This window comes from Rhamphochromis sp. 'chilingali' (genome assembly GCF_963969265.1).
Source record: "Rhamphochromis sp. 'chilingali' genome assembly, chromosome: 16".
Classification (NCBI taxonomy): domain Eukaryota; kingdom Metazoa; phylum Chordata; class Actinopteri; order Cichliformes; family Cichlidae; genus Rhamphochromis; species Rhamphochromis sp. 'chilingali'.
The window spans coordinates 25,485,632-25,505,525 of record NC_137943.1 but is presented as its reverse complement, the minus strand read 5'-3'; the positions used below and the strand labels follow the sequence as shown (position 1 = coordinate 25,505,525).

The following is a 19,894-nucleotide window of genomic DNA, read 5'->3' as shown; positions in this document are numbered from 1 at the left end:
AGCACAAACCTATACTTACAGACAGGCGTTATACACTTAGGTCCATTTATTTTCCAGGGTAGTGACACATTTCACACAATGCAACCAAGGATTAATGTTAAAGTTTGAAAATGATGATAGACTCTCAGCTTTAATTCAAGGGATTAAACAAAAACTTGCATTAACTAATGTGGAGTTATTACAGACATTACCAAAATATTAAATGAAATGCTAATTTTTAATACTTTGTCAGGATTTCTTAGCAGGCAGGTCCTAAAATCTGGTAACCTTGGATATCACCAAAGAATGCATTTTCTCATTTTTAATGCTTTCTATGCTTAAATAAGAGCTCTTTTAACTACATGTTGAGGGTTCGCAGCACAAACACAAATGTTACATTTGGCCAATCAGATGGGATTTTAATACTCAAGGCTAGTCAAGCTTTTTATCCTTGAGAAAACTAAATGAATAGGGCAACACTTTAGTTCTAGCTATACTGTTGGTTCCTCTGGCGGTTGCATCCATCCAACCTGCCATCCAGAGGCTGCAGTGTCACAGCTGCACAAAGCGTGATGTGTAGCCAAGTTTTGGACCAGATTAACTAGTGTGCCGATTGGTCCATCATCATATATTCCTTTGAAGCTCCTACATGGACACTCCAGTACTGGCTACAGTCCCTCAGTTTACTCACAATCTAAAACAAGTCATTTTAGCTCTTCTTCCTTTGAGCTAATGTTATTTCAGTTAGTTGCACCTCGCAAACAGAAGGCCTGAACAGAGGATAGGAGAGGCTGCTGTGCCTGAGATGAGTGTGCTCTCTTAAGCATCATACACATCCAAAATAGAAAATAGAACAGAAATAAGGAAAAAGTCTAATAGGTCTACCTTAAGTGCAAGTTCCAAATCTAAATAGTGTTTTACAGAAAGTAAATAAATACATACATGAGTAAGTAAGCGACTTCAGTTGTGGGCATCTCATGGATTAACAGGGCTATGTAGTAAAACACACCAACGGGAAGACAAATTATGTAGCTTTGCTGATTGCTACATGACATAAATTTAGCATGAAAGCGTTTTTCTTGTAAACGACTGATAAAAAATGAGCGAAGCTTGCCAGAAACAGTTGGAGAACCGCTGCTTTAGGCACGTTGTTAGCAATAGGAGTGCCCTTGTTTTATTTATTTTCAGCGCTTTGGCTTTATTTTTAATAAAAGCTTGTTTATATTGCAGCCCATGGGTTGAAATCACACAGTCAGACAGACATGCATATTCCAACTGAAAGTCTTTAGCTGGATGGTTTGCACACAGGGTGGTGCTGGTGTTTTAACGCTATATTTGTCTGTCATGCATTTACATATAAAGTAAATTTTAATGAAAATGATTTGGAAACCATAAAAATTTGCAAGCATGTCTGTAGTTTAACATGTATAGTTTTATTATCATTATAGTTACTATACCAGCATGCTGTTCTTGATGTTTCACAGGATACATCCCAGTGAGTTTAATTAAGTCTTGAAAGTATATTTCCTTAAACATTTACTAAATGTTGTCTGCTCTTTATGAATGCTATACAGCAAATGACATCTTGTCATGTTGTATAATCTATTTTAAACAATATATAACGTGAACCATAAAGATGTTGTATAAATGTTATGGGGGAAATATGAACTCGCTTTCCTTGACAGCCTTAAAGAGTCTGACCAGGACTTACAGCGGTCATCATTCTCCTCCCAGTCCAGTAATCAAAGTACCAGGATGACAGTTAGCAGTGATATCCTGCTCTGGGGACTCGGTGGCTCTGCTCTGAGCATGGCTACATCAGCACTTATGAATGACAGGTTGAACCATCTGTTTGCTGAATTGGACAACAGAGCTGTTGAGGTGCATTGGCCATTCAGGCAGCTGCTTGTGCAGCATGTCTCATCTTGGCAATTTTTCTTCCTTTTTTTCGTTTTGGTAAATTCTAATACCCCCACATCACAGAAACTTTTGTAGAAACTGGCTGACTGGTAGATTTCTTGTGTGTGTGTGTGCTTGCAACAAAAAACAAAGTCTTTATATAGCCCCGTTTTTGTTTTTTTAAGGCAATCTGCAGTGCTGATCTTGTGTATATGTGTGCCACGGCTAATTTCACACACAGCAGGATCGCTATATCCTGCCATCTTCTATTTACATGAAAAATGATACCTCAGCTGTAACTGTCAGACCATTGCCCCCCCCCCCCCCCCCCCCCCCCCCCCCTCCCCCCCATGTGCAAACGCATCCCCGGAGTGGCAACACCGGGCTCAGAACACATGCTGTCAAATATGCAGAAAAACCTTGGCTTCATATGCATATCCCTCATTATGGGTTAACTGTGTCATCTCAATACCTGAATAAAGCCAACACGGATGGACAGATGGAGGAAGGAGATGGGACTGAAGGGAGATAGGTAGGTTGATGGATGGATGGACAGAGGGAATAATGGTTGTGTCTCTGACAGAGATGTCATCGTGACATACCTCTCTCTAACACACTGTAGCCTAACACTCTGTCATAATCATGTGTGGCATGAATCTTCATTAGATGTTCCTTTTCTCCATCCCGTGCATGTTTTCTTCGAAATGAATTGTCCTTTCTACACCAGAGGAACAGATGTGTGGAAACAGCTTGAGATTTAGATTACAAGAAAATGGGATTTACCATTCCTCCTGCATTCACACAACACCTTAATACAGAGTCCCATTAGCGCCAAATGAGGATGAGTTATTCACTCAGCGAACAGTTACACCCTCCAGTCCTCAAGGCGACAAAAATGATCTCATTTGAGAAAGCTCATCTGGTTATGTGGCACAATAATGACTCTGGATGAGCTACCTTTAGAGACTCTAGTTCAAGATATATACTATTATTACTTGTTCATTATTGTGGAAGCTTCTGGCGATGACAGATGATATATGGTTTCACTGCCACAGAACCTGCTGTAGGTGTTTCTCCCCTGTTAAAATGTAAGAACACACCAAGACCCGAGGCTCTTTAGAGCCCATATTGCAGACACATTACTCCTCGAAGCTAGCACTCCTCCTGAAGTATATGCTCGCTCTTAAGACAGAATACAAGACAAGATCAGATCTGAGAGACAAGAAATATGCATTTCGCAAGCCCTTTGACTATTACGGTCAAAATTAGCACCACGAAATGGGAGAAAGCACCCGAGCAGGGCTGCACGGTGTGCCACCTGAGCTGATAATCGTCTATTATTCAGCAGGTGCAGATGTGAATATTCACACCACTGGACACTTTCCACCACTTTCCCATTTGTGCACGTGCATGTTTTCCTCCCTCAGCTAATGGAGTCTGTGGATGTGGCTGTGTATTTTTCTAAATATATTGAGGATATGTCACACATTTGAATTGCCATCTGGAAATTGGCTGCAACACCGCTCTGCCTGAACCTCCAGGTGACACAAAGGATCTACTAAGCAATGCAAATTAGTAGGGAGGAAATTTGAGGGAGTGTCCAACAAGTCTGCTCGGAGGCTGTGTACGAGGCCAAGAACATTTCATTTAAATGTTACAAATGTTCATTTATTTACCAGATTGGACACGCTGACGTTGCCCCTGGCTTGTTGTGCAAAATGTCAGCATGGAAATAAAAGTGTTGTTATCATATTCAAGCATACTGAAAAAATACTGGCGTTAAAACACAAATTCACAAACACTCTGCGTCTTTTTAGAATATTTTTCACTTCCTTATCAACTCTAAGTGAAACACCTCTAGTGTGTATCTTGTAATCTGCTAATCTCTCACCTCAGGCCACATGCCAGGCATCTGTAGTTAGATATGTAGTGAAGCAGCCAGATTCATCTTGAGATAAACTGGGACAACATGATGAATAGATAATAAAGGCACCCATGGGAAAGCACTATCCGGGTTAACTCCACTGCGTAAAGATACCATTTGTAATGATGGCTGGAATCAACGTGGAAGCAGAGTGAGCAAAGCTAACTGGGCTCCTGAGTGACCAAATCAGTCGTGACTTTGCTGATACAGCAGATGGGGTGTACAAACCAATTGTAGCCTTGACAACAACAAGTGGGGTGATGAAGTACCGCCGAGCATCCTATCTGGGTCTCACCTGCTCATTGCTATGGGCTACTGGATGCTAAACGAGAACAGCTGTACAGTCAATGCAGTTCTGCACAAATCACAGAGAGATAAACTTTTAAGGCTTTTTTGAAGTACAGGTTTTGACCTGGTCACAAACTTCATGCTCAAGAGAAATGTGGGAAATGATGACCAACAATTTATAGTCGAACTGGATTTTAAGTTTTGGGTAAGGTCCTAATAGGATTTCTAGTAAAACTTAAACATTATGGCCAGGCTTGCTGCTCTGATCCTGGTACTGCTTCCCGATTTCCCCTTCATCTTATTTCCTTCCCTTCACTCCACTCTCCGCCAGATTGCTCAGCTCTCTGTTTGAGGTTTTCCTGTTCAGCTGTGCACCAGCTCACCTCGCTCCAGCTCACCAAACCAACTGACTGTGGATTAATCCTATCTGTCCCACTCGCCAATCGTCTCCAGCTACCCAGTGGCCATCAGCCACTTGCCTTGCTCCAGCACCCCAGCCTCAGCCTCTACCTCTGGCTGAGCTCCTCCAGCCCCCATCACTCTACAACACCAGATGGCGAGTCAAAACTTCCTGCCTGCCACATCACATGCTGTTCATTTATTACTATAAATCTCCTTCAAATTTGCTCTTAACTCAGTTTCTTACATCCTGCTTTTGGATGTTCCAACCCAATATTATTCATAAAATAACATAAGAGGTCACGCTGAATAATCTAACATCCACATTAACAAGGCATTAAAATGCAAAGAGACATTTACAACAAGAACAAATGTCAGAGCTATGTCCTTGGAAATTGTTGTTTAACAATAAAATTAAATTAAAGAAAAGAATTGAAGTTAATGGGCTGAGTTTGCTCAGGTACTGCCAAGGCAAAGTCTGAATCAGTTAGTGTTACTATAATATCTGTTTTGGAACACATCTGATACAGTCTGGGAGGGAAATGCAGGATGTAGCTAACACATTTCAGATTTTTAATTGGGTTTAAACCAACTGTCGGCTGATATTGGCAGTGATTTGGTGCAGTTTATTTGTTTTATCAGTGCTTTTTGCTGAAAAGCTGCCTGCTACATCTAAAACGAATGAATCTGAACCATCTGCTGGAGCAACTCTTTGCATATATATATTTCAACTATTGCATTTTTTTAAAGATGCTGATCATAGCAACTTTAGGATGATTCTAGCTATTTTTATTTTATCTCAGTTTTCATCATGTGCAAAAGAAATGACAAAAAGTTCAGTTGGCAGTGATCATCGGGCTGATCCTGAAGTCACGGTGACAGCAAGTGTAGCGCATGTTTGAGTTAAAAGAGCAATTTAGCCATTCAGCAGAAGGACAATAAAATAGGGGAAATGTCACTGCCAGCTAGAATAAACCATCTATTGTGTGTGGTTGTGTGTCAGGTGTTATAGAGAAACTCATATTGGAATTTTTGTTTTGACTGCAAGTGACAGAAGTTTCAGGGCTGATGATTTTTCTGTTCACGCCACCAGAACTTGAAACAATAGGATCTGACAGGCTCTGTTCTAGAAATTAGGATGCTTGCCAGACCATCACTGCCAGCAAGCCATAAATGTTTCATGTGGTGCTGATATGGTAATCACTGGACCCCTACAATGACACCTTGTGAGAGTTGGATAACGATGGCTGTCTTTCAGGCCTGTGTGACTCTGGACTCAGTCCAACAGCTGAGGCACAGCCTGAAGTGGGAATCTGTCTGCTAAAAAAGCCGAGCTGGATCCAATAGGTGGATAAAAATGTCAATAAGATGAACAATATGAAGGTGCACCAGGTGTCCTTTAGGCATCGCACAGCTATGGACTATTGCAGAGATATGCCGTACAAATACATTCCTCTTACTTAAATATGCATTCCGTTTCATGAGGTTTGCGAGAGGGTCCAGGTGCCCAGTGGTGGCACAGACCCAGCTGGAGGATGTGGCTGACTAGTGCTCAGGCTGGCATACTAACAGAGCCAGGGGTGCTTTTCACAGCGAGTTGAAAGAGGCTGGCGCTGAAGCCACGAACCCAGGATTCATAAACGCGAGCTCCAGCTGCATGCCCACTACCTCCCATATAGATAAAGAAATTAGAGACTAGAAGTTAAAAAGCATTTTTTTTAAACCACACCCAAGACTGGACTTGAATACTGGTCTTGTGACATTACCTGTCACATGCAGCAGATGCACGTTGATCACATCTTCCTGCTGATGTGAGCACAACCTGTGTGATACAATTTGCTGGTGTGAAGAAAAAAAAGAAACTTCGATGGGATGGAGCAATAAAAAGGGCAACATTTCTAAAACAGCTCAATGTATTATTTGTCTGAGCTTCGTGTAAGCCTTTTATTAAAGTGAAACAATCATGTCAGACACCTGTTGTTCTTGCAGGGGGTATTTATTGTTGGTCTATGTCAGCACACTGAAATCCCTGGATAGACCATGGCTGTATTAACAGTATGACCTATTTTTGGTCATCATAATTTCCTGAGCATGTGTGTGTGCGCGTGTTTGAGTGGGAGAGGCAGAGAAAGTGACAGTGTTCGTGTGTATGAGTGGGCATTTGTGTGTCCAGTGATTGCATGCACCATATTTTCTTACACCCAATGTCATGCAGAACAAATCGCCTATTGCTGACACCAGTGATTTCTTGTCTCTACTGCTGAGAAGTGTGTGTGTGGAGGCAAAACAGTTGGGTCTTACTGACGGGGAGTTGGACATTTCTGTGATTAAGTAGTAATGGTCCAGGACGTGACAGGGAAACTGGGGATTTCCTCGGTCACAGGGCAATAAGAACTGCACAGCTTGGGCCTGCGTGCTGCTATTTTTGGGAGTGTATATAATTATTTCAAGAGTTCTGCCACCAGAACTTTCTAAACTGATGTTTAGGCGCTCTGTCCACAAAATCCAACTTTACCGGGTGAATTGCTTGTGTTTGTGCCGAGGGATGATTGGCAGACATGAGTAACATTACGGCTTTAAAAGCAAAGAGGACTCTCATTATCCCACCACCTTCTCCACGCCTGCCTTGAATTCCAGTCTGCAGATGGACTTAACCCACTAATTGCGGCTTGAGTTCCTATGGTATTGTTGCATGCCTGCGGTTTAGTTTAAGGTTTTAGTTATATTAAGAGATGGGTATTTTAGCGTTTGTAATAGAATATGCAATCAGCCCAAACAATCACGGATGTGTGCAGCGTGATTTATGCACCTTGTGCCTCACTGTTCAGGGACTTCTTATGACTCGATAGTGTGGAGCAACAGGGCAGTTTGTGATTTTAAATGTGATGCAAAAACGAGATGGAAACAAACAGTAATTGGAAGTTGATGTTTCAGTGGGAATATAAAACAGTTATTTGTGCACATAGGGCTGCAGTACTCCAGTGAGTCCTAGGTAGCTATAAATGATGCTCTGTGGACATCTAGTGGCCAATGCTGAGATAACTGAAGCAGGATTTATTTAAAAGCAGCCCAGCTTTTTAAATCATCAGGCGCTATTACAGTAGTAATAAATCTTTACTTGCAGTAATGAGTCTAAGTCTTTAGTGGCCCCTCAATTCTTTGTCTTGTTTCCATATTATATTCTTGTAATGTGTTTTAAAGTGGTATTGAGCAATAAGTCTCCAGGCTTTCTGAAGGTCTTTCAAGTTTTTCTTTGGACGTTGGCTGCTTTTTCAGTCATTTTCAATCGAGTCCACATACCTGAGTATGAATCTTTTTGTTTGTTTGTTTGTTTGTTGCACTTTTCAACACTGTCCATTGAATTATCCAAGCTTAAACAGCACTTAACAAATTTAGCAGACCACCAGCTAGTCTAAGGTTCATGCCACAGAACCCTTAAATTAACAGTATTTACAACATTCTGAGGTTAGATTGTGATAGATCCAGTACTGATACTATCGATTCCAGTATTAGCAGTATAATATTTATTTAGATTAGCCAGTGGAATGGGGAATTTGTTTCCAGCTTCTCAGCTCAGCATGTAGCCCACTGAACAGTTTTTCATTTTGTTGTTTTGTTCGTTTTTTAAATGAAAAATATACCTCAAACATAAGTATACCTTTTTGTGCTGACTGTCTATTTTATTTATAATCTATTGCACATTTAAACAACAAAAGTTGACTCAAAGTCCTTTAGAGACAGGTACATCTAGGTCTCCAAAAATCCAGTTTCAAAGCTGTGCTTTATTGTTTTTGTTTCGTTAACTAATAATTGTGAAAAGTAAAAATCCCAGTGATTTCGTGAACATTAAAATGTGTTCAGAATTTGCAAACTGGTGAGGATTTATCTCCTAAATCATGACACTCGGCTCTCCCCTACATATGCTGCCTTCATAGATTAAAAGTATCGGTATCACTGGTATCTGGCAATACTGGCCCTGAATTTACTCAATGGTATTAAAACATTTATTCATATATAATTTTCCTTTCATTGATGTTCTCCCCCAGTATTTCCAAGCATTAATCTATGTTAACCTACTAATCTGTGGGATTGCAGTCGAGGCTGTTTCATTGTCATGTGATGCCTTATAGCCTCATTTCACACGGCCTTCTGCGCATCTACATGAGTAAGGACCATCATCCCTGTTCCGGTCCTTCCTGACCCTAAAGATATGAATGACACCCCGCCCGACCACCCAGCACGTCACGAAGCCTGACACAGCCAATGAAAATGTCCAAACCGGGTGCCGCTGATTAACGGACAGCTGCCTTATCCAACGGGAGCTTTCCGTGCGCCTTCATCCCCCGCCTGTGTTCTACGTGTAGCCAATCAACGCGCAGGATCAATTACTAATTCATTACTTCGCAAAGGGGAGTGACGCAGTTATTGTAGATGTATAGATACTCCATGCTTTTCTCATATGACCTGAAATTACATTTTTTTCAAGCTTTCACGCAAAAACAAAATCCACATAAACACAGCAAAGCAGAGGGATTCCCACTGTCATCTGCAAGCTGCATGACCATTCTCTGCGCCCCTTGAATTTGGATGCCATTCCGGGAGGTTGCGGTAAACCCCGAGGACTAGATGCGATAACCATAAGGAGACATGCCGCAGCCGAAATCACGAAAAATCGCCATCCTCGGGTACAGATCCGTAGGTGAGTATGGAACGGAAGCTGAGTACAGCGGGGAAAGGCGGCTTCGAGTGGGACGCAGACCCAAGATTTTTAGCGGCCTTTCAGGCCAGTACAAGTCCAGCGTGAGAGCGCTTTACGCCTCCTATAATAGACTTAAATTATAGGGAGTAACATCTGACACGCGGCGTCTCAGGGCGGGCGAATGAGCGCCACCAGGTGAGACGTGGCTCTGCGGTGTGAGTGTAGCAGCGCAAGAGGCCTCCCATAACGTGTGCAAGAGAGAGATTTTAATCGATCTTATTGATAGGTTTCCGTTAGCCCTTAACCCCGGTGCCATGTTAGGCAGTGCCATGCCACGCAAAAACCATCGACGGCTTTGACGCATTTAGTTTGCGGTTTATTTAGTGATGTGTAAAAGCAAAGGATGTTGAGGATGGCAAGATGGCACACACAGATAGCACGACTGGAGGCCCAGGCAGCACCAACTGCAACCCTGTAATATCCCCACAGAGACGCGTGATGTGTTTATGTTTCCCTGCTTTGTAGTAACCTCGACGATTTCTAAACATGTTCATCAGTATAGTACAACGTGCTTCATGTGGCGCATTTAGGCTTGTTCACGGTTATTAAGCTTTATATTTGTATTTTTTTGTATCATTGTATGGCTACATTCACTCATAGAGACTGATCTCGACAAAAACAATCATAATGATGACTTCTATAGATGTTATCCCTTAATTGCTACACTGACTTCCTCCATCTGAGGTTAACTATCGTCTCTGTGTTTACAGGAAAGTCCTCTTTAACCATCCAGTTTGTGGAAGGCCAGTTTGTTGATTCCTATGACCCAACAATAGAAAACAGTAAGTGGGGATTTTTTTTGAAATTCATACAAAAACCGTGTTTCCCCCAGGAAACTCTTTACATGAGGTGGCACACAACTCAGGTCCCTGTCTCTCTTGTGAATCAGTAAGTGAAGCCTACATGTATTGGCCCCAAAATAGCTGTTTCTGTGATATCCTATCCTCAGCATTGCTGCTCAGTGTGTACCAGCAAAGCTGACTATCAAGTTTATCCTTATTTATCATCCCAGCACTACAAATGTGTCAGTTTGTCATTAGATGCTCTTCGTACAGCAATGAATTACGGTGGCCCCTAGAGACAAAGCACGTACAAACTCCAAAACACTTACAAAATCCAAAACACATGCAAGCTCCAAAACACTTACAAAATAAAAAACACATGCAAAAGACAAAACACGTACAAAATCCAAAACACATGCAAACTCCAAAACACGTACAAAATCCAAAACACATGCAAACTCCAAAACACGTACAAAATCCAAAACACATGCAAACTCCAAAACACGTACAAAATACAAAACACGTACAAAATACAAAACACGTACAATATACAAAACACGTGCAAAATACAAAACACGTGCAAACTCCAAAACACTTACAAAATACAAAACACATGCAAAATACAAAACACGTACAAAATACAAAACACGTGCAAAATACAAAACACGTGCAAAATACAAAACACGTGCAAACTCCAAAACACTTACAAAATACAAAACACATGCAAAATCCAAAACACGTACAAAATACAAAACGCGTGCAAAATCCAAAACACGTACAAAATACAAAACACATGCAAAATACAAAACACGTACAAAATACAAAACACGTGCAAAATACAAAACACGTGCAAACCCCAAAACACGCGCAAACTCCAAAACACATGCAAAATCCAAAACACAACAGAAGTGCTCCAGGACGCTAGGGGCAGTGTTGAGCTTTTGTTACCTAGTAACTACACAAGCCAGGAAGTACCAATGACCGGATTTGGGGTCTGCAGCCTTAAAGGCCGCATTTTAAGGCCGATTATGTCACAGCGACACGACAAAGACTGTCCCAATTCAAAGGCTGCTCGAAATGCGGCCCTCAAATGCGTCCTTAATTTCCCTGAATTTTAAGGATGGGTCTGTGTAGCCTTCATGGCCCAACATATCCCAGACTTCATAGCGCGGCGGTGGTTTGGATAATTTTGCCGAAAAAAAACGGCGGAAGCGGAGCGGACGAAGAGTAAACTTCCAGAAGTAAGTACTGAATATTATGTCACTTATTTATGCGCAAATGTTTTTATAATGAAGAACATTAAAACATTACTGTTGGCAACATGTCGGGAAAGTTATGTGACATTAGCGACGTTTGTACTAACTTGGTTTTAAAGCCTTCACTTCAAAATATTCGCCGTTCAATAGCTGACTTTAATCTTACAGAGAATGTGATGATTTTATGCGTAATTAAAGTCAGTCATGTCAGTCAGCTGACGGTTCACTCCTTAAGCTGAAAGAAAGATGCTTTAATCACAGGAGTCACACATGTGTCCACTGTACCATCTGGGAACTCTTCTTGTTTAGCACTCGTAATGACACAAACACTAAATCCTCCTTCTCTGGTGCTGTTTTGTAGCAGTGTATACACCTGAGACTGTCACCTGTCTGTCTGTCCTGCACTCTCTCTCTGTTTCTTTCTCTCTGATTGTGGAATAAAAGTATGAACATGTATTTATAAGTCACACTTGTGTTTGAATCCTGCAGCTTATCACACATTTGATTTCTATGTGTGACACCTGCAAGTGTCCAGAGTGAGGACAGACTGAGGGACCCACTGCATTACATCATCTGTGAGGCTTTGCACCCCTGATGATCCACCAGGACAATCTCAGCAGTATGTGAGGAAGAGGAGGAGGAAGAGCCAGCAGCAGCTGACAGATGGAGAGAATAGACAGACTGTTCCCTGTTTGTGAAGGACTGCTAGAAAAGTTTAAAATAACTAATTGTCTGTCCTGAATCAGTCTTATTAGGTAATGTTCAAATAATTTTATCATTCCAGTGTTTCCAGTGTGGGAGAAAGTACTCAGGGCCTTCAAGTTACGCACTATGAAAGGCAGCAACAAGTTTAATGTTCAGAAACCTAAAGTCTGTATCAGCAGCAGAATGGAACTAAAAATAAATGTTTGTTTCAGTTCTATGAAGCTTTGAGTATTTTGGATCAGTAGCACTGCTGTGTTTGTTGCATCATATTGCTGTAATTGTTTATATGCTTTATATATTCTGAGGTAAGTTGATCTATAGTGTTACATCATATTCTATAAGGATGTTATGTGTTTGTATACTTTCTGCCCAGTTTGACCCATTTAGCAGACGTCAGCCTGTTTAAAGCTCTGATATCTATTCTGTGTGACTTAAAGCAGTTATGACATGGTCTGATTTTCTCACCCAATAAAGGAATATTTAATACATCAGTCTACTCTTCATTTTATCAGAAACATATATATACTATTATATATTGTACATATATTTATTAGTTTCAGATGTAGCCATTCTTGTATTTTGCTTGTTTACATTATTGTATTTTGCACAACTCTGTTGCTTGTGAAGCTCGCACACAAGAATTTCACTCACATGTGCTGTACCAATGTACCTGCACATGTGATGTGACAATAAAAGTGATTTGATTTGAAACAGCTCACAGCTTGTACATTTTCTTTTTACACATGTATGTAAGCATTTGAGCCAAATTTAGTAATGCCAACATACTGAAGGAACAACATTTGTCTCTTATATATGATACACCTATATATGCACTGTCAATATACATTTTGAACCAGCTGCAGATGTCAGAGTAACAACTGACTGACCCCCACATAAAGTGCGTTACAGTAGTCCACAGGGGAAGAAATAAAAGCATGGATCACGGTTTCAAAGTGCTGCCTAGAAAGAAACGATTTCACTCTTGCCAGTCGCCTTAAATGATAAAAATGGACTGGTCCAACTTAAAACCAAGGGCAGTAACAACAGGTTTAAAATAAACCTCCAGGGGTTCCAAATGAAAAGAAGAGGACTCACAGGGGCCACTGGGTCCAAACACCAACAAATCTGTTTTCTTTTCATTCAAATTTAAAAAGTTTAGAGCCAACCAAGCTTTAATGTCATCTAGGCATGTCAAGAGAGGTTTTATTCAGATGCCATCCTTTGGCTTCAGTGGCAAATAAATTTGGCAGTCATTCCTATATACTTGTCTTTGAGTGAAGATTTAAGGTGGTAAGACATGTAAATAACTGCAACTTGAATCTGTACTGAAGCTCAGTATTTGACAAAGAGTTCATGTTCACTGCTGTAATACCTAATAATGACTAATATAATAACCATAATATTGGCCATATTATATTTACATTACCAAAGTGATATGACTTTAGTCTCATGAACAACATTAGCTAATTGTTATTTACTAGCTAATCTTAAATGACTGTTCAGTACAGAAATGAAGCCCAAAAATCATGTTTTACAGTCCTGTGGTCTCAGCCTCAGATACTTATCAAATCACACAAAGCTCTTGTAGAAACAAACAAACAAATGAAAAAAAAATATGTTCTCCTTCATTTCTGTCAAAAAAAGTTGTATGACACGTTTCCAGCTGTTAGTATCATAGTTGCTAGGCAACCTGGGAAGCGCAACGGAGACTAGAGCCCATGTGTTTGCAACAAACTTGCCGTTTATTTTACAAATCGAGCTCAACACTGCCCCTAGCGTCCTGGAGCACTTCCGTTGTGATTTGGAGTTTGCATGTGTTTTGGATTTTGCACGTGTTTTGGAGTTTGCACGTGTTTTGAATTTTGTATATGCTTTGGATTTTGCATGTGTTTTGGAGTTTGCACGTGTTTTGAATTTTGTACGTGTTTTGGATTTTGCATGTGTTTTGGAGTTTGCACGTGTTTTGAATTTTGTACGTGTTTTGGATTTTGCACGTGTTTTGGATTTTGTACGTGTTTTGGATTTTGTAAGTGTTTTGGATTTTGTATGTGTTTTGGAGTTTGTACGTGTTTTGAATTTTGTACGTGTTTTGGATTTTGCACGTGTTTTGGATTTTGTACGTGTTTTGGATTTTGTACGTGTTTTGGATTTTGCATGTGTTTTGGATTTTGTACGTGTTTTGGATTTTGTATGTGTTTTGAATTTTGTACGTGTTTTGAATTTTGTAAGTGTTTTGGAGTTTGCACGTGTTTTGAATTTTGTACGTGTTTTGGATTTTGCACGTGTTTTGGATTTTGTACGTGTTTTGGATTTTGCACGTGTTTTGGATTTTGTACGTGTTTTGGATTTTGTATGTGTTTTGAATTTTGTACGTGTTTTGAATTTTGTACGTGTTTTGGAGTTTGCACGTGTTTTGGAGTTTGCACGTGTTTTGGATTTTGCACGTGTTTTGTATTTTGTACGTGTTTTGGAGCTTGTACGTGTCTTGGATTTTGTACGTGTTTTGTATTTTGTACGTGTTTTGGAGCTTGTACGTGTCTTGGATTTTGTACGTGTTTTGGATTTTGCACGTGTTTTGTATTTTGTACGTGTTTTGGAGCTTGTACGTGTCTTGGATTTTGTACGTGTTTTGGATTTTGCATGTGTTTAGGAGTTTGCATGTGTTTTGGATTTTGTATGTGTTGAGGAGTTTGTGCGTGCTATTTGGAATTTGTAAGTGTTTTGGAGTTTATACATGCTTTGTCTCTAGGGGCCACCGTAATGAATAAATCCTTACTGGTGCATCTTCTGTAAGGTCAGAACATCGTGTTCCTCATTATTTGTCATTTACTGTCAGCCCCACATGCATAGTTGCACAACTGTGCTATATTTGTCATACGTATAAGAGAAAAGAAATGTATTGTCGTATCTACAAAACATTGTTGTCTTGTATTTGCAGCATTTACTAAGATGATCACAATAAATGGACAAGAGTACCATCTCCAGCTTGTAGACACAGCAGGGCAGGTATGTCTCAATGCGCTGTTTATGAACCTGCCAGTGGTTTTGTTGATTTTTCTTTTTTTTTAATGTGTGTCGTAACAGTACATGCTAATTCCCTCACTTCAAATCCCTTTTTCAGGATGAATACTCAATCTTCCCACAGACTTACTCCATAGATATCAATGGCTACATACTGGTTTATTCAGTTACATCAAATAAAAGGTATAGAATTCCCTCCACTTCTCAAAACCAACCTAAATATCTCCTGTGTCCTGCATAATGAGGTGCACTGAAGAAAAGCAAATAAACTTTCCCGTTTCTTCCAGCTTTGAAGTTGTACAAGTTATCCATGAAAAACTGTTGGACATGGTGGGAAAAGTTCAGTAAGTTCAACTTTTCATTTTGCTCTTAAAGCCATTTCAAGTCATATGACATAAATCATGCATAAATGACAACATGGCATTTACTTTTTCCTTCAATGCAGAGTTCCAATTATGCTCGTCGGAAACAAGAATGACCTACATATGGAGCGGTAAGCGCTAGCACACACCTAAATTGTACATCCCTCGAGACAATAGGTATGCACATGGGTCACGTTTTTTTGGTTTGTGTGGAAATTTATATTTGGTTTCTTATTATTTGCTAGCAGAAATGAAAATTTCTTGTAAAACACACTGAAATACTGAGTATTTAATATTTAGTTCACACATGTCCCAAATGAAGACAGAAGCCATTTGCACTAAGCCAGGAAGCTGTGTTTAGCACTGTGCTTTCACTGTACACAACCCAGAGTCAGTGGATTAACATACACAAGCAGATTTCTAAGGAATTTAATACTGTGGGATATTTAAAGCAGAGACTGTGGCTTTATTCTGAAAGACAGTATTTGTGTTTTGGTCTGACTCTGCTGTCATCCCTGTGATTTTGCGCTCTTTAGAGTAATCAGTTGTGAAGAGGGCAAAGCATTAGCTGAATCCTGGAACGCTGCCTTCATGGAGTCCTCAGCTAAAGAGAACCAGGTAGGAAAGGCTTATTTAACTATCAGTGTGGGGGAGAAAAAAATGGGACTCTCCACCATTTGACTTTAGAACTGAAGAAGCTTCTCGGATGAGAGGTGAAACGTCTTCAAGTAACTTAAAGAAGTCCAGACGCTTTTCTTTGCAAGCTCCTTTGACTACGATGACCTGGATGACTGAGAACCTTCACAGACAACAAGGTGTGAAGTTTACACATGCTCCCTGTGACTGTGTAGGTTTCCTGCCACAGTACAAAGACATTCGAGTTTGAATGACTTTTAAATTGCCCACAGTCATGAATGTACCTGTCTTAGTATGTCAGCCCTGACATCATTTGGCAACCTGTCCGCTGCATATGACGCCTCTCACCCAGTGTCAAGTGAGATCAGCTCCTGCTTGCCTAACCCTGTAGAGCAAAAGCCTGTAGATATAATGGAAGGATATGCGGATGGAAAATTACTGAATTGCTTTCATTGCACAGTGATGGTACACATCCACAGGATTCTTCATTTTCACACTTTGCATTTTCTCTCAGTGGAGACAAAGTTTCTGGTGCTGGATTGTGTTTCAATCAGGTCATCGAGTTGCCCACTCATAGAAGCTCTAGGTTACTTTAATAAAATCAGAGGTGACCTAGTATGACTTGAGACCTGTGAGAGCTCCTGAAAAAATGTAATCTAACGTGAAGACAGCCTCATCATGGACTTCCTGGTATGTTTTTGTAACACCAAGACAGATTTGCAAAAGAACAATAAAGCTGGTTTCAATTAGAAATTGTGGAGCAGCTGAGTTATGGCTGGCATTTATTCGACACTTTTTAATGGTTCTTCTGTCAAGCATCCAGCGCAGTTTGGTATGACTGGCTTGACAACGATCGTAAAGTTGTAATCTTCATTATGATGATGTGTGAAACTTGTGAAAACTTGCCTTTAACGCCATTACCTCACAGTATTACACATCATCGAAGACCATAAAAGGTGTCACTTGGAGTCTCAAACTAACATTTGACTTTGCTTTTTACTTCAAAACTGTGACCTGCAGCATTTTTTCAATGGCAGTTGTACTTATTAATCTTTAATAATCAGTCTTTACTAAGCCACAGGCTAAAAGGCCTCATACATAAGCTATACTTGGTAGCTGGCTTTTGGTAACTGAAAACACAATCAGGTGACAGGTTCATTTAAACGAGACAATGCAAAGTGACATGTTTATGTTTGTCTTCCACTTCATTAAAGCAGACACCCCAGGAAGATCTGGTTCTGATATGCAGTCGCTTTACTGTCAAGAGCAAATATCGACCGTATGAAGTGACATTGGAATTGAAATGTGATTAAAGGCATATTATACAGCTGGATTTAAATCTGCATAAAATGTCTTTTTTTTTTAAATCAGGAAACCAGATAAATAAAGCAGTCTGCACTGATTTACATCAGTCCAGGAGATAATAACTTGTCGCCTATAGTTGCTTTATACAGTATGAAAAGCTTCTCCTTTGTTTTATTATAGTCTTGCAGCTGCAATGCCACTGCATGACCTTCCACTATTTTTCTATTTATTGAATTACATACAGATAGCCTGCTTCAGAGTAAAGTCCAATCAATAGCACACACATCAGACTGGGTCTCTTATGATATGTATTGCACTGGCACTGTTAATGTGGGAGATGTAGGATCACAGTGGCTCATCAGTCCTGTCTGTCACTGCCTTCTTTCTTTTGCAAAAAGTACCATATGGTAAATGCTAAATGGACTAGTACTCATATAGCACTTCTCTGCTCTTACTGAGCCCTCAAAACACTTTTATGCTGCAAGCCACATTTATCCCTTTGCACACACACTCCCCTACAGCACTTTGTTTTGTGGCTTTAAAGGCTTTTTACCCATCATAAGCATGATCATATGTTGATATCAGAGGGATTTTGGGCTTTACTGTCTTTCCCAATCGTGCTTTAAAATGTGGTTATCAGGTAGTATTCTTCAGTAGTGAGATTGTGCTGCTTTACACCAATATGAAACCTCAACAGGAGTCCCTTAGCTCTTTGTGCATTAGCTGTTTCACAGCAATGAGCCCAGTGATTTGACTGGCTAAGAGTGAATTTAGTAGTCAACAATCAACCTCTGATTTATATTCCACTTAAGCCAGCCCAAAATAGCAGGTGTGCTTGAAGCGCCCACACAGTCTGCCTTTTCGAGACCTATCATTTGGCACTTTTCACGGCCCCTGCATTGCAGTGTAGACCAATATGTCAGCACTGTGTTTCCTCCCTCCAAGTAGACTAAATGTCACTAATGTATTTTTAACAATAGTTTATCCTCCCTAGACAAAAATGTGTTTATTCGGTATTCTTTTGATGCTAACCATTTTTGCCACCCGCTTTGCCATCATACCCTAATAGTAGACAACAGTAAACTAGCCACATGTGAAATACAAAACAAACCCTCCTTCTGTTTGCTGCTGGATATATTTCTCAACATAGAGTAGCAAAGTTCATATTCAGGATGTCAGTTAACCAGCTTCAAATGAAGTTAGAGGCAATAGTGCTCAACTTCAACACAATGAGATCTCTGTTGTGACTAAAGTCTGTGAGGCTCCAGTGGATGAGGAGCAAATTCAAACGTGGTGTACTGAGGCATGTGACAGCATTCTTTGTGTGTGTGTGTGTGTGTGTGTGTGTGTGTGTGTGTGTGTGTGTGTGTGTTTGGCGCTCTCTTAGACGGCCGTGGAGGTTTTCCGAAGGATGATCCTGGAGGCAGAAAAGATGGACGGTGGCGTGCAGCCAGGAAAAACATCCTGCTCCATGATGTAGAGCCGCCCAATCAACACACAGGACACTGCACTGGGATATCCCGTTACTTGAAGGCTAGCTGCCAGTTCTCCTCCACCTCAACTGACTCCACCCCCAGGGTCCTAAATATCCAATATTGTCTATTTATGGCTCTGATTCCACTGTTATTTATCAGTATTCCCTTTTGTCATCCTTGTTTTTCTTCATGTGTTTGATAAAAGAAAAGGACAAGTGGTGGCTCCTTGTCTTGCATTTTCCACAACCCGCCCCTCCGTCTCTGGGCTCGGCACTGATGCAAAACACAGAATATCACAGATGTATCAGGAAAAATCCTATATCGGAAATGATGACAACTGTAACTAAGTTAGCAGTGGCTCAATGAATCTTTGCTTCCCGATATGCAGCTTCCATTTAGCCCCTTCCCTGTTTAAATAAAATGAGATAAGAGGATTGTCATATCTATCAGCCATGCATATGCCTGGAAAATGGTTAGATAAACACAGTCATTTTTTCTGATACATCACCTGCTGTTTGGTCCCATCCATATGCATCTCTTTTTCTACTTCATCTACACACCGTACCCACTTCTCTGTCCCTCAGTTTGTTTTCATAGCAGATACTGTCAGCCAAAAGGAAAAAAAGAAAAAAAAATCTGCATTCATTTTCTAATGTTGAAAATGTTGTACAAATGTTTTTGATTGTAATCATTAAAACGAAAAGTGGTTATCTAAGCAGGCTGTGTTTTTGAATTATTGCAGAGGCTGTTAGCTAATGAGTTTTGTCACTAGGAAGGCAGGGTGTTTCTCTTTGTTTGCACCCTTTTAATGATAATTGATATGTTTGGGCTAAAAGGAGAGAAGTACTTAGCCGTTTTGATTTGTTGAATGCTTTGTGCTTCTTCGTAAAAGATGGAATAAATTGAAAAGGGTGCAGGATGCAAGCACAAGGAGAATAATGATGTAATGATTTAGTGCAAAGTAATAAAGGTTTGTTCCACCTCATTGCAGTATAATAACTAAATGCTGATTCCATGCTTACTTTTTCTTTTTTTCCCCCAGGGAGCAGTTACTACACTTTAGAGGCACATCTAAGGTATCCAGCACTGACTGAGAACAGGAGT

At 40.3% G+C, this 19,894-nt stretch overlaps 1 protein-coding gene across 1 annotated transcript; it reads left to right on the top strand.

The window, feature by feature from the left end:
* Positions 1 to 8,903: 8,903 nt before the first annotated feature.
* Positions 8,904 to 19,505, top strand: rheb (Ras homolog, mTORC1 binding). The gene is made up of 8 exons (XM_080906879.1): positions 8,904 to 9,188; positions 9,959 to 10,030; positions 14,930 to 14,997; positions 15,113 to 15,195; positions 15,300 to 15,356; positions 15,458 to 15,505; positions 15,911 to 15,992; positions 18,703 to 19,505. Exons 1-8 carry the CDS (start codon positions 9,137 to 9,139, stop codon positions 18,793 to 18,795), a joined length of 555 nt encoding a protein of 184 aa, XP_080763005.1. The 5' UTR covers positions 8,904 to 9,136; the 3' UTR covers positions 18,796 to 19,505.
* Positions 19,506 to 19,894: the final 389 nt, after the last annotated feature.

What these genes read in the sequence shown, in the direction of transcription:
- rheb (XM_080906879.1), top strand. Translation starts at nt 9,137, where the DNA reads ATGCCGCAGCCGAAATCACGAAAAATCGCCATCCTCGGGTACAGATCC. An exon ending in TTGTAGACACAGCAGGGCAG is followed by an intron (nt 14,998 to 15,112) that starts GTATGTCTCAAT and finishes TCCCTTTTTCAG; the next exon opens with GATGAATACTCAATCTTCCC. An exon ending in AATGACCTACATATGGAGCG is followed by an intron (nt 15,506 to 15,910) that starts GTAAGCGCTAGC and finishes TGCGCTCTTTAG; the next exon opens with AGTAATCAGTTGTGAAGAGG.